This window comes from Apostichopus japonicus, chromosome 9 (assembly GCF_037975245.1).
Source record: "Apostichopus japonicus isolate 1M-3 chromosome 9, ASM3797524v1, whole genome shotgun sequence".
Lineage (NCBI taxonomy): Eukaryota > Metazoa > Echinodermata > Holothuroidea > Aspidochirotida > Stichopodidae > Apostichopus > Apostichopus japonicus.
This window is the reverse complement of record NC_092569.1, coordinates 32,769,064-32,782,482: the sequence shown is the minus strand read 5'-3', so window position 1 is coordinate 32,782,482 and position 13,419 is coordinate 32,769,064. Positions and strand designations below refer to the sequence as shown.

The 13,419-nt window shown below is 38.5% G+C and overlaps 1 protein-coding gene across 4 annotated transcripts in view; it reads left to right on the top strand.

Moving 5' to 3' along the window:
* The first annotated feature begins 1,077 nt into the window (after positions 1-1,077).
* LOC139974393 (jouberin-like) overlaps positions 1,078-13,419 on the top strand; it is a 37,028-nt gene continuing 24,686 nt past the window's right edge. For all 4 annotated transcript variants that reach the window (XM_071981516.1, XM_071981514.1, XM_071981515.1 and 1 more), the window contains exons 1-8: positions 1,078-1,194; positions 7,011-7,097; positions 7,683-7,758; positions 8,882-8,957; positions 9,607-9,902; positions 10,528-10,715; positions 12,192-12,363; positions 12,903-12,998. In XM_071981516.1, coding sequence (XP_071837617.1) covers positions 1,182-1,194; positions 7,011-7,097; positions 7,683-7,758; positions 8,882-8,957; positions 9,607-9,902; positions 10,528-10,715; positions 12,192-12,363; positions 12,903-12,998 — 1,004 coding nt within the window. In that variant the 5' untranslated portion in view covers positions 1,078-1,181. The remainder of the gene's footprint in view (positions 1,195-7,010; positions 7,098-7,682; positions 7,759-8,881; positions 8,958-9,606; positions 9,903-10,527; positions 10,716-12,191; positions 12,364-12,902; positions 12,999-13,419) is intronic.

The following is a 13,419-nucleotide window of genomic DNA, read 5'->3' as shown; positions in this document are numbered from 1 at the left end:
CATCTTTCAACGAATGAAATATTTGCACTATTGCACGAATGGAAACCATTCATTATTTGCTTTATACAACACCTTCAAATTTGGATATAATTGGATGTAAAATGCACTCATGCAACAGACTGTTTTGAACAGACAGGTTTCTCTGCTCTCTTACCATTGCAAAAAAAGTGCTATCAAAAAAGTATAACGCATGGTTCTATCATCATAGCGTGCAATAGAGCGGATTTTGCATGCAATCGACGAGCAATTGACCAATCAAATGGCCGGAATATAATTAGGTGTTGTATAAATGATGTAATTGCATGACTTAATCTTACAACAGAACTTCAAAGTGTTGATAAAACATTTCAGGTTTTCAGAGCAGTCCTTAAAGGGTGTGAAGACTCGCGCACAAAGAAACGTCTCATGCCGGTAATCTCACCTAGTTCGAATGAGGTGTAACAGAAGTGTTACACACCACCATCGATCCCAGAAAATACACACACAGCTTGCTACCGTCGGTAATTAGACACTAGTGTACACTGTACAGTCAATACATACAGCTACGGTCAATACCCACAGCACAGTGTACTTAGCGTGGACATCTCAGGTCTGGAACTCTGGATAAAAAAGATAACAAGGTATCACGTTTCATTTCTGTCTGCATTTTGTAGCGACAAGCAACGGAAAGTTAACCTTTTTTTTCAGATCGCGGCTCGCGGTTTGAGGCGACGGTCTTCAATGCCTTTAATTGACAAATATAGCACCAGGTAATGCATAATCATGCGGAGTACTACTTATTTTGTTTTTCCTATTTTTTTTCCCCCTGCAAAACCGGCACTTCTGCAATTAGAGTGAGGTTTGCTGTAGGACTATGGTATATAGATGCCTCTGCCTGCCATGATGGAAAAGTCAACAGATTTCACTTACCTCTAGTAAAACTATACAGCGTGAATCAACGGCCGATATCAAATATTGTCTAAATTATCATTGACGCGAATGCGAACATAGATTGGGAATTCCCTAAGATTCATACAGCCATATACCAATCGTTTTGATTTGTCAGTTCATGCTTGTTCTGACCAATCATTGAGCATGTAACAGATCAACGAAACACTATTTACAATCCTGACTACAAACGAAAGAATGTGACGGCTAGCAACGAACAGCAATTGCTTTCTATTTAACATTCTGCCCTCGTTATGGACGATTCAGGTATTATTAAGGACATATTGTGATATAAATGACTTTTTCTCTATATTCAATTAATGTATTCCCGTCTTTTTAGTATTTTGTTACATTTGAGAGCGTTGCTTTGCTAAATGCAACCGTTTTGTCAATAGTCATAGCCTAACGAATAATAACAACGTAATATAGTAGGCTAGCCTGGGTTAGCGGCAACTGTTAATGTGTTATTGTCAAGTGCTACGGTAGTGCTGCACTAAGTCTACATCGGCCTAGCATTTGGGATATGGTTGATTATCTGTTTCAACTCCATATAGCAGACCTGTCAACCTGTTTGACCCCAAAATAAGTTGAATACCATTTTTCAGGGTAAAAAAATAGGGAGAACAAGGGGAAAATAGGGAGTTTGGTAATTTTCAACTGAAATTATATAAATACTCCTATTCCTAAATAAGTATAGTCTACTTAGGCCTATGGCAGTTATGCAATACAGTGAGAGAATCATCCAAAAGTGTTTCTTGTTGTAGTTTACAGCAGCTCGCTTCGCTTTCTACAGGGTTTCTTGCGTAGGCTTCCATTTGAAACAGGGAACAGTGGACTCTGGGAACTGTGACTTCATGGCTAGTAGTATGCTAGATAGAGTCCCATCAAGCTTGAGACTTGACCGACTGTCCGTCTTGTCCTTGCGAACTACACTGAGTAGCCTTTCCTGTTCAGCGTTACTGTAGGGAATTACTAAGCATAGGACTAATTGTTGGCTATTTTCAGAAATGTCGCAAGTTATGAAACATTAAAAAAAAACGGGAGAATAGAATATGAATCCGGAAGGCCGGGAGATTCGGGTAAAACCGGGAGTCTCCCGGTAAAACCGGGAGAGTTGACAGGTCTGATATAGCCCTATTTCTTAGCGAAGAATCAATTACACTTTCGGGTGTTTCATATTTAAAGCAAACCAGAAGATTTCTTTGCAGTGATATTGCTCACTCGAAAGTCTGTAGTACTAGTAGTAGGCTTCTACTAGTAGTACAGTGGTGTTCCGTCGAGGTTGACCTAATCGTCCGATTTCAAAACGTCCGAAATCGTCCGAAAACGTCTGAAAACGTCTGAAAGTGTCTGAAAGTGTCTGGTTCCGTCCAAGTGTCCGGTTAGAAAAAAAACCGTCATACCCAGTATTCAAAGCCAAAAGCGTCCGAAAACGTCCGATGTAAAGTTTACTAGCCCAATAGTAACAAAAGAGTGGAGTGTTTATCTAGAGCATTTGCGGTCACACGGCCGCGACCATTCCTAAGCGTAATAACAATAGCCTGTAAGGATTACAAGTTCACTGAAAAAACTGTGCAGAAATATTTACTCACTATCATTTACTATTTTGAGACTTACAGCTACCAAGGAAATTTTTTTAGTGTCATACGACAATTTAATATCGGTAAATACATACAGCACTTTTTGTTAACAAATATTATTAAAAGCGTGCGAAGTTCAAAGTTCGATTCCCCCGCGAGGTGGTACAGTACTGTCTCGTCCATTTTGACACGAGAGACGGACGAAGCTCTGTGCCTAAATTGAGATTTTAAAGGTTACTAGGAAAAATACTCAGGCCAGGAAAAAAGAGGTAACACGGAAACCTTGTTCCCGGGAAATTTTAGTGACTCGCGGGAAATTTTGGAGCAGAGATAAAAACAAATCTTCGTCACTCGCGGGAAATTTTGGAGCAGAGATAAAAAAAAAAACAACAACAGACAGCACAAACATGGAGAGGGAGGAATAAAGAATGATGGAATGGGAAAAATGAAAAGAAATAAGACGTGTCCGACAATAAAACATCATATTTGAACCATTAAATTAGCACATTAAACTCTATTATTACCGATTTACCGTCAGCCACTATATCTGCGGGTCAATATAGGCCTACGTGCACTACGTGACCTAGGCTACACCAAATATCGAACGTTACTTGGGCTCAGCATGTTACTGGACTTCAAAGTTATTCTGAAATTTTCGTTATTTATTTTTCCTTCAAACGAGGATTGTGAAGGTTCCCATGTACAAAATCTTACCCTTATGCATTTCACCTCATTTTGTTATAATAATTATAACGATTTAATAAATTTTGAGCCAAAACCGCAGGGAGTATATCCAGTTAAATCCATCTTCGCACAGGCTGTATATTATTATAGCGTAGGGTACTGGTACACACTGCTTGCGGTACTTGAGAGTTGATGCTGTAATGAAATGGATTCGTTTACTAATGCGGGGGGTTCCACGATGTCATTTATAGTTATATTTCGCCACTTTTTTTCATTTTTAAGATTTTTTGTACGAAAGATTGATATTGTACGTATTGAAAGTTTATTTTCTGGAGTAAACAACAGCCGATTAACGATATGAATAAATCTGTACTATTCTTATGTATGTAGTTTATAATCCCGTATTTACGTAGCCCCTATGTTACATTCTTATTGTCTGAAGTTCCAAACACGTGGTGACTTGTTGATAGTTAAAAACTTTTCATTGTGATCTTTTGAACTTGAAGGGGTTGCAGGTGCGCGCACAAAGTATTGACTACCCTGGAAATCTAGGTCATGTCCCGGTTTCTGCTCGCAAGCCTGACACCTGTTAATTTGCATTCTATTCTGACCTAACAAGGAGTTGTTAAAACCCTGGCAAACTGCCAAGAAAACGTGCAACACTATATTAACCCGTGTCGCAATAGAGGAGGGGTGGCCCAAGCAGTCTCCCAGGTGCCTTGCTTAGCGCGTGTGAGCTCAACCTTTGCTGCAATGTGCTTTACCCTGGATTCCTGGAAGTAAAAGTATATGCGCGAGATTTTACGTCCTGTTGTTTGTTTTTCAACATGTTCAAATTTTGCGAATAACATTTCGTCATCGTCAAAAAACAGACTTCGATAGCCATTGAAGAAAAAAAAAGGAAAAATAGCCGGACGATTGAACGGTGAGAAAAAATACACCGTAGGGGTAAAAAGTTCGTAATATTTGCATATTACTAGTACTTTCAGATGTTTCCGACAGTGTTACATTTCGTGGCGCCTTGTGTGTCTGGTAATGGGGTACGTTCGGCGTTATCAATAAAAAGCTTAGCAACTTTGAAGGAGCTACGGGGGTGACATGTTACATCATTGAAATTATTTAAAAAAAGGTTCAATACGTGTTACATACTAAACATTAAACATTTTCGGTTGTGTCGGCAGGAGGAGGTAAACAATACAGTAACGATGCTGTAGTGTATTTATATTCGTTATTCAGTCTGGGATTTATTGGATTACTTCATGTGTACCGCGTTGTTTTGAAAAATTTTTGGCCGACGTTTTGAGCCTAGGTAAAACGATATTTTTGTTGAACGGAAGCAACTCAGAACCAGGATAAGATATAGTGGGAATGGTTGGTTGTCGCCCAACACCGATGGGCATTATCATCAATATGTCGTTATTTCTCATATTTCTTGTGACTGTTCCCCACTCCTGCTTGAATTTTTGTTTCGAAAGGTTAGTAAATAGTTGTTGTACATTGCATGCTTTTGTCAAAACATGACGTTACTTCAATATATTTCTTTGCAGTTATTTTGTGTTCAAACTTGTATCACCTTTGACTTTGTTTGTAGCAGAAATACTACCCTGTACTGAAAGTTTATTCCGTCCGGATTATCGGACGGTTTCAGACGTTTTGCGGGCTGATAATAGAACTGCCTCTAAAATCGCTTTTGAATAGAAACATAGTTTAGCTTTAAGCGTCCGGATTATCGGACACATGACGCTTTTCTGAAATGAAAGGGTTCTTGCCTCTGTAATCCTTACTGTTTTGTTACTTTGAGTCGGGCTAAAAACGTCCGGATTATCGGACAGAATCGGACATATCACCATTGTAACTTCTATTGTAACAAACTGAGAAGATCGATTTAATCTGGTGTGAAAAAGTAGGCAGTAAACCGCATGTTCCGTCCGGATTAAAAGTGAATATTGTTGGAGTAAAATGTACAAAAGCGTCCGACCGTCCGGAGGTGTCAGAAAACGTCCTAAAGTGTCTGGAAACGTCTGAAAACGTCACGTCCGGACGGTCGTGTCAACCTCGACGGAACACCACTGTAGTATGCCTAGCATAGTAAAGGCTTCGTAATTGACGCACCCCCATAATTGAAGCACCTTCAATTATAACTAGCAAGGATACAGCAGGCCACCTAAACTTTTTGCAGTCAAGCATAATTACATATTCATGAGTTTGAATCCATTTCAGCTATTTGCTGACCAAATTGTGGTTTCTATTACGCTTTTACCACCCTCCCCCCAGTTTTACACGTATTTTGGACATTTGAAAATCTTACTCCCAAAAAATTACCAAAATTACTTCAATATGATACAACTACTCTCTGGGACCTGACCTGTCTGAGCTAAAGGCCCGGTCACACTACAGCGATATTTTATCGGAATACAGTCCGATTTTTCCGATTTTAGGACGAATAGTGAGGTTTGTGGTAGTGAATGCAATGAATGCAGTGGAGTATTCGAATACCTACTCCAAATCTGAGGGGTTCTGGAACGGACTACATTCTGAAGTGACGTCACATCGAAAAACGATAAAAATCGGAAGAGAAATCGGATAGCTAACCGATAAAAGGAAACGGAGTCAATATCAAAAGTTAGGAGATGGCTATTCCACATCGGAATGGCTCAACAGATAGCAAATCAGGTCCTTTATCACTGTGGCTAGAAGACCCGAACGAAAAACTGTCTGTTTCGATTCCTCTGGGAAAATCGGATAGTATCCCGATAAAAAATCGGTATAGTGTGACCGGGCCTTTAGAGGTTCAGAGCATAGCAAACAGCATCCAAAGTCAATGGATGTATACTTAGGTCGACTCTACAGTTAGCTTATTGACAAATGTGTCAATTTAGGGGTATGAAAGAACTGGACACCGCAGACATTTTGTGTTCAAATTCTTCTCAATTGTACGTTGCGTAGGCACAGAACAATAAATATTTTGAGATCATTACATTTCTGAGGAACTACACATATGAAAAATGCATGCAGTTGAGTGATTTGGATTTTAGGTTGACAGACATCGTCAATCCAATCCTTAAGTGCGTCAATTATGAGCCCACCATGCTACTACTACTACTACTAGTAGTACTACAATTTGAACTTCTTTTCTTAGCCTTGTAACAGATATGCTACTGGAAATTGCAAAATGAAATGAAAAGATCAAATGAATAAAAAAAAAATTGGAAAATGAAAGAAAATGATAAACATAAACAACAACAAAACATTAACTAAGCTATGCTTTGGTTACAAAAAACAATCCTTTCTGAGTTATATGACTTCCTCGTCACTGTCCACATGACCAAAACCCAAGCCACTTGCTTAGGAAGAAGTAGTCTTCCTTTATGATGTGTAAGCAGAATGTCTTCCAGGGCAATAGCATTTTCATCCTTTCATCACATCTCTGTTCCGCAGCTTCTTTGAGCAGTTTTTCAGCAGCTGGTGTCAGACACTGAGACAGCTGTTCTGTCTGCTCGCTACCAGATCTTCTTCCTTTCGAAAACTTCAGTCCTTTTGCATTATTCCTTGCATGATAATAGAGGACAACATTTTCATTGTCAGAAATAGTATGTTTCTCGCAAGGAATATAAACTTTATTCTGGCATTTGATATTGATAATCTGAAGTTAAAGTTATGATGTTTAGATTTCCAACAGTTGACATTCCTTCTTCAAATTGTTTCAAAGATGTCCAAAATATCAGGCTTTTGAAAGCTGTTTTCTGCTTCCATGGCTTAAAGCCCTGGTTTCTACCAAATTTATACATTTTTAAATTATGGTATATTTTCTCCTCACAGAGGTAGATGAAAAGGCTTTAAAAACAACAAAAAGGAAAAAAAGAAGATCAAAGCCTGCTGCAACAGATGAAGAGACTCGTCCTCTGAGTAAGAAAAAGTTATCGAATATTTTGGCTTTTGTTAAAATCAGGAGCATTAGATTTCCACACTGAACTCAGTGCAGTTTTGTCTGTGTCATGAAAGGAAAAACGAAGGCAGGGATCAAAGACAATTTATATTATGCAGTAGCCTCAAAACTCTCTTATATTCGATTTTTAAGTCAACCGCTTCCTGTTGGACTGAAAATGCTGGCTTTGAAAATTGGCTCCTAAGGCCTCACCACAGTATACAGTAAGCCACCATTGATTATGTAATATGCCTGAAATTTGAAAAAACGCTCCCATTGCCACTTCCTTGTATATGTAAATTTTATCTTTGATATTTTAAATATGAATATTTATGAGCTGGGTAATGGAAGGTCGGTAAAACAGACAAGGTAACATATAAAGTCTGTGAAGTTAATAAGGTTACTTTTTTGTTGTTTTGCAGTTGATAAACACAAATGATAAACAAAGTGACAACATTTTTGTTCTCATCTCTCTTTATATTTTACTACTTTTTATTAGCTACTCTACCCTTGAAAATTAAATGTCCCAAACCTTGAGAAAGTTCTACTATTTTTTACCTCCTTAGGCCCATCTGAACCACCAGAAGTACAGAATACATCTCTCGATTCGATATTGAGAGCAGCTCTAGAGGACACACAGAAGTAAGTGTCATTTCAAGTGATTACTTTATATATATTTTATGGCATACTATATTTAATATAAAATTGGGTATTAAGATAAGCGCAGCAACGATGAACTTTCCAACATTTATCCAAGGATCAATCGGTTACAAATGTTAAAGAAAACAGATTTTAAAAGCGATAAAAGGTAATACATGTATGCTATCTGTGCGAAAATAATAATTAAAATGATGGTAAGACTACAGAGGTGTTAACTGCAGGCATGAGACTCTTCCGCGGAAACGCGGATTTCCGATTTTTTTTTTTTTTTTCATTTTCGCGTTTTTTCTCGTAATTCGCATTTTTTATTATTTTTTTGATTTATTTATTTTATTTATTTTTTTTTTTTTGCCGAACATGCTGGACTGTGAAGGGAAGGAACACCGAATTTGACCAGTGGTGGAATCAAGTAGCACAAAGCAAGCAAAAAAGCCTTTTTTTGGTTCAAAAAAGTTAATGGATAAATTATACAAGCAGAAATTCCACACTTTTTTGGCGAGTTACGTGATGTGATAGATTCCATCTAGAGTCCACCATTTTGCATCATCATCATTTAAGCCCTCCTTACCTGACAAAAAAATTTCTAAAGGGGAGGGGGACACCCCTCCCCTTAAACCCCTCCCACAGGACGGTGATCGATAAATTTCAGATTTTTTTCCCCGGCTCAGTCTCATCCCTCTAACTGCTACAGTCTTTGCACCCTCCTCCACCCAGTCTTGCTATACCATTGCTATATCAACTACTTTAGTCTAAGTTGTGTACTGTGAGGATGAAAGTGAAGACATATTGCATTTGGTCAGTGACACGTTTTGAACTTTTGATTATGGCATATAGTCTGATTGTTTTCAGCAGTCTGTCTCCTAGATTGTTTCAGTTGTGAGAACCTGTTGATCCAGTACATGTGTAGATAACCTTTGACCTCACCAGACAGAATCTAGTTGCTTTCGCAGGGTAGGGTCCTGCGGGGAAATGATGTCCGGGTAATGTGGGAAGCCATCACAAGCATTCAATAAGTTTTAATTGTGACTTTGCTGCATCATGAGCTGAGCGGTTATGTAGCGTAATGTTAATCTTACTTTCTTTTCGAACGTTTAACTCTTTTCAGGAACTCAAAAACCAAAAAAGGTACAAAAAAGAAGAGAAAGAAGAATGAAGATGCAGACCTTGATGACAACACTGTGGTAAATCTTGCCTAAGTTATTATTTGTAGAATATTAATATTACAAACTTGACTAGGCCATATATGCTGCTGGCTGTAAAACTGACATTGTTTTGATCCATGCTAACGACTGGTAACACGCTTATAAATCTCCTTTTGGTAAGAGACCTTCACAAGGGGTATAAACCTAACTGGCCCAAACATTTCGATCCCAGCAGGATCTTCCCTTAGAGGGGAGCCAATCCAGATTATGTTAGCATTCTAACCATATTTAGTATCACAGAACTCCAAATGCCTTTTACTTAGGATATGATATTAGAAAACAAACTGTTGTTTATAATTATATATTCGTTGACATATCTAGTGTTTAAAACAATTTGGATTCATTATTTCCAGTGATTTAGTCGAGTGCATTTTTCGAATATTGCTTAACCAGTAGGAAGGCCTGTGACTACCTTGCTTGGAAAATAAAGTCGCAATTTAAGGACGTTAACATTAACAATTTTGAGGAAGCAATAAACCTTGTGTAAGATCGAGATACGTGGCGGAGGTTAATCACTGAGCATGTCGGATAGACGAGACTCAACTTACTACTACTTACTACTATAAATTTGTCGTAATTTAAGAGGTCAATGGTCATCTTGAGATTATCAATGATGTTTATATTTCAGTTGGAATCTCTGAGACAAAGTGCAGAGTTAGTGAAGAATGCAGACGATTCTGTGTTGTTAGCCAACACGTATAACGAACAAGACAGTCCAAGATTCAGCAAGAATGAAACCAATGCCCGCAGGCGGAAGCTCCCCCCAAAGAAGGGGAACGAGAACATGGGGTACGTGGACGACGACGAAGAGGAAAACAGGCCACAGGAAGTAGATGATGAGGACGAGACGAGACCAACCTCAAAGGGGAAGAAGGTGAAGAAAAAGAAGAAACCGAGTATGAACCGTGAGGACGCGGTTGATGAGTAAGTCACTTGATTGTAAATGTCCGTTCCACACAAGAGAGAAAGAGAACGGACACTGTCGGGTATTTTCCTGGGATTCACAGAGACAGGGGGGGTGGGGGAAAATACACCTGAAAGGACTCAATGGTTGTAAAATAGAAATATAGAGAGAGAAATTACTGCAAACATTTTAGTTTGTATTACTATTGTTAATAATCATTGAAGTATGTCCGTTATCCTTGGAAATAATAGGATGTTTTTACATCCAGTACCAGGATGAAGCTGGTAAATCTGATGTTGGATAGATGGCTACAATGAGTGGTTAACTAGACTGGATAAAGGCGGAGATATTAGAGGCAACAAAACCTAACACCTGGGAGATCATGGCTTCCAGCCGTTGCCAGATAATGTAAGGTCGGTTTTTCATTCAGAAGAATCCACAGTGTTTTCATCTGAAATGGTCTTCCAAATTGTAACATAAAATCTAAAATGTGTTTGAACTGTACATTGGATAGCCACCCGATGTGAAGTCTAAGTCTCGCTCATGCACATGTGGCTGCCTATTGTTGTAAAGGAAGAATTGGCCAGGCTAATAATATAAATCAGTTGGGTTTTTAAATACTTCTTAACTATCCCTCCAAAACAGAAGCAAAGGACCACTGTCCCTGTCTGAGCTGGAACAAACCCCGCAGAAGCAAAAGAGGAAGAAGAAGAAAGTGAACAAAAGTGAAGAAGATGGAGAAACCAAGGAGGAGAATGAGGTGGATGGAGGAGGAGGAGAAGAGGAACGACCAGAAGAAGCAATCAGAAAGAAGAAAAAGAAGAGGAAAAAGGGTATGAATAATTCACCATGGTTACCACTAAAAATACAGGACTTGAAGATGTTTATTTTGTACTACATAATAGCTGTAAATCCAGTAAAGGGTAATTTCGTGATTTGCTGAATTATCCATGGACAAGAGAGATTACTTACATAATCGAGCAATCTACACAGAACTAATGATGTCACAAGAACTAGTGTTCGACTGATAATCGGTTAGATAATCGGCACCGGGCCGATTATCAGACAACCTGTTGCGCTACTGATTATGCGGAAACGATTATTATGTTCCACATAAACGATTGTATTTTTCCTCACTTTTGATTCACCACAACCACAACGAAGTAGAATGTACATCATTCGATGCAGTGCTATTCAAAGCCGGGAAGGTGCACCATTCAACTTTGTGACGGTACTGCCAGTTCCTCACACCAGTTTGTACTAATGCTGTTCGATAAACTGTCCAGTTTTGGCACTAAGCATCATACAGTATACTCGCGATAAGCTTAGGGGGGACGATGTAACTATTTTTGTTTGTCACTTCGCTTCTTGCATCTAACAAAACCCCCTGTTATCCATGTTTAACGATTGATAACAAAGATTTATTGTCTTGACTAAATATAAAAACAATATACTTTGAACCACTTTGGCCGTTTCACTGTACGTGAAAAATTGAAGGTGAAAACGATAACATTAGGCTTTGCTCATTGTGAGTCTAAGTACATTTGGCTAATTTGGGTAGAGAATGTTTGAGCTGCATAACTTTTCAGTTTGAATGCGCCCAAGATTTTACTAATGTGATAAAATGATGAAATCAAGGCACCAAATACTACTAAAAATCCCCAAAAATGTTTGGCGATAGTCCTCAGTAGTCATACTGCATTACAGTATTTTATGATTTGGCAAACATACTTAAGCACTTTTTTTGCAAAAATCCAGAAGCAACTTTTTTTCCTGACTGCATGTACCATACATGCTAACCCCTTTGCAGTAACTGAACTCCTTAACTGCAACCGACTAAAGCAAGGCTGATTTTTTTATTCATTTCATAGCCTATGGCTACTATTTTCCCCCTTCTGTAGTCTGTACAGCACTGCCATTTACTGCTTTGTGGTGGGATTGCAATATTGCGACTCATCATTATAAACATACAGCGCCCCTTATATGTGTAATCACAGTGTTCTTTATTTGCTCCATTAATCTTTACTGTGAATATTAAGTCTTATTTAATCTTTGATTGTATTGGCCTAGAAGTTGGTGATCATGCATAACAATACATCATATATTAGGCCAGTTCCACAAAAATTATGAAATAATCGGCATCGGCCCGATTGTCACATGAATTAATCGGTAATCTGTAATAACCGATTATGATATATTCGGCGGAACACTAACAAGAACATCCCAAGTCATGGAATGGGAGGGGGGGAGGGGTGGACTTTGAAAGAATAATTCAGATGTTAATATTAATGATTGGATTCTATCTACAGCCTCTACTGATGAATCACTGGGACCCTCACCTCCAGTGGATGATGGCAGGATATTCTGTGTGACAATTCATCGGAGTGACCGACTCAAAACAGACCTCTATGTACGTCACCCTCTGGTGAGGGTGCACATTGTTGATATGAGCACCGGTGCAGCCGTCAAGAAGTCCTCAAAGTAAGTCCACCCACAGCAGTCCTGTCTGTGAAAAGGAGGACGTCATTGAGATGATTAATTATCATTGTTTCATGATGAGAGGCTTTACCCTGTATCCTGAGGTAGGGTAAGGTTCACTGATCTCATCCCAGGGGGATAGATGATGTGCAATATTATGATGAGAGGCTTTACCCTGTATCCCAAGGTAGGGTAAGGTTCACAGATCTTATCCAAGGGGGATAGATGGTGTGCAATATTGTACAAAGCTTGCAAATCACAGCTTTCAGACTCCCAATGATCAAAGGGAATTTAAGTTACAAGCTTTCCAATCAAGCAATGCCTACAAGTAGACAGTCTAAAGTCCAGTTCCTTCCCATTTTCTATGAATATTTAATATATGATGTTTAAATAATTGGTTCATATTTTCTATATAATGAACTGTTGAAAGTTGGTAAATATTTGGCGATATCAGATATTGAGATTCCTTAACGGATCTTCCAGAATAAAAGAAAAAGAGTTTAAAAATAGTTGTTGAATCATTAATTTCATTTCTTCAACAGAGAAAGGCCTGTGACATCTTTCTTTGAAAACCATAACGAAAATGTTGATTTTATCATGCCGGTGTTGACTCAACCATTTGATTTCAAGCAACGGAAGTAAGTTACTATTTTAAGCGATCCCCATCCTTCGTACCTGACTCTATTGTGAAGCTTGATCCCAACCTCGTTATGGATCAGAATATCAATAGTTACTGGCTAGAAGTGATCCAGACCTCATGGATCGGAATATCAATAGTTACTGGGTAGAAGTGATCCTGACCCCAGTGTGGATCGGAATATCAGTACTTACTAGCTAGAAGTGTTGGAAAATAATAACATATATCGTCTTGTTATGACAGAGATGGCCGACAATCTTTGAATTAATGGCAACATTTATATTGTTCTGCAACATCCATCATTAGAACTAACTGAAGTGCACCTTGTGTTTGAGAGTAGTTATGTACCTTTATCAGTGCCGTATAAAAGTATATAGAGATGAGTTTTTAACAATAGTTTAATATTTGTTATACTCTAAGTA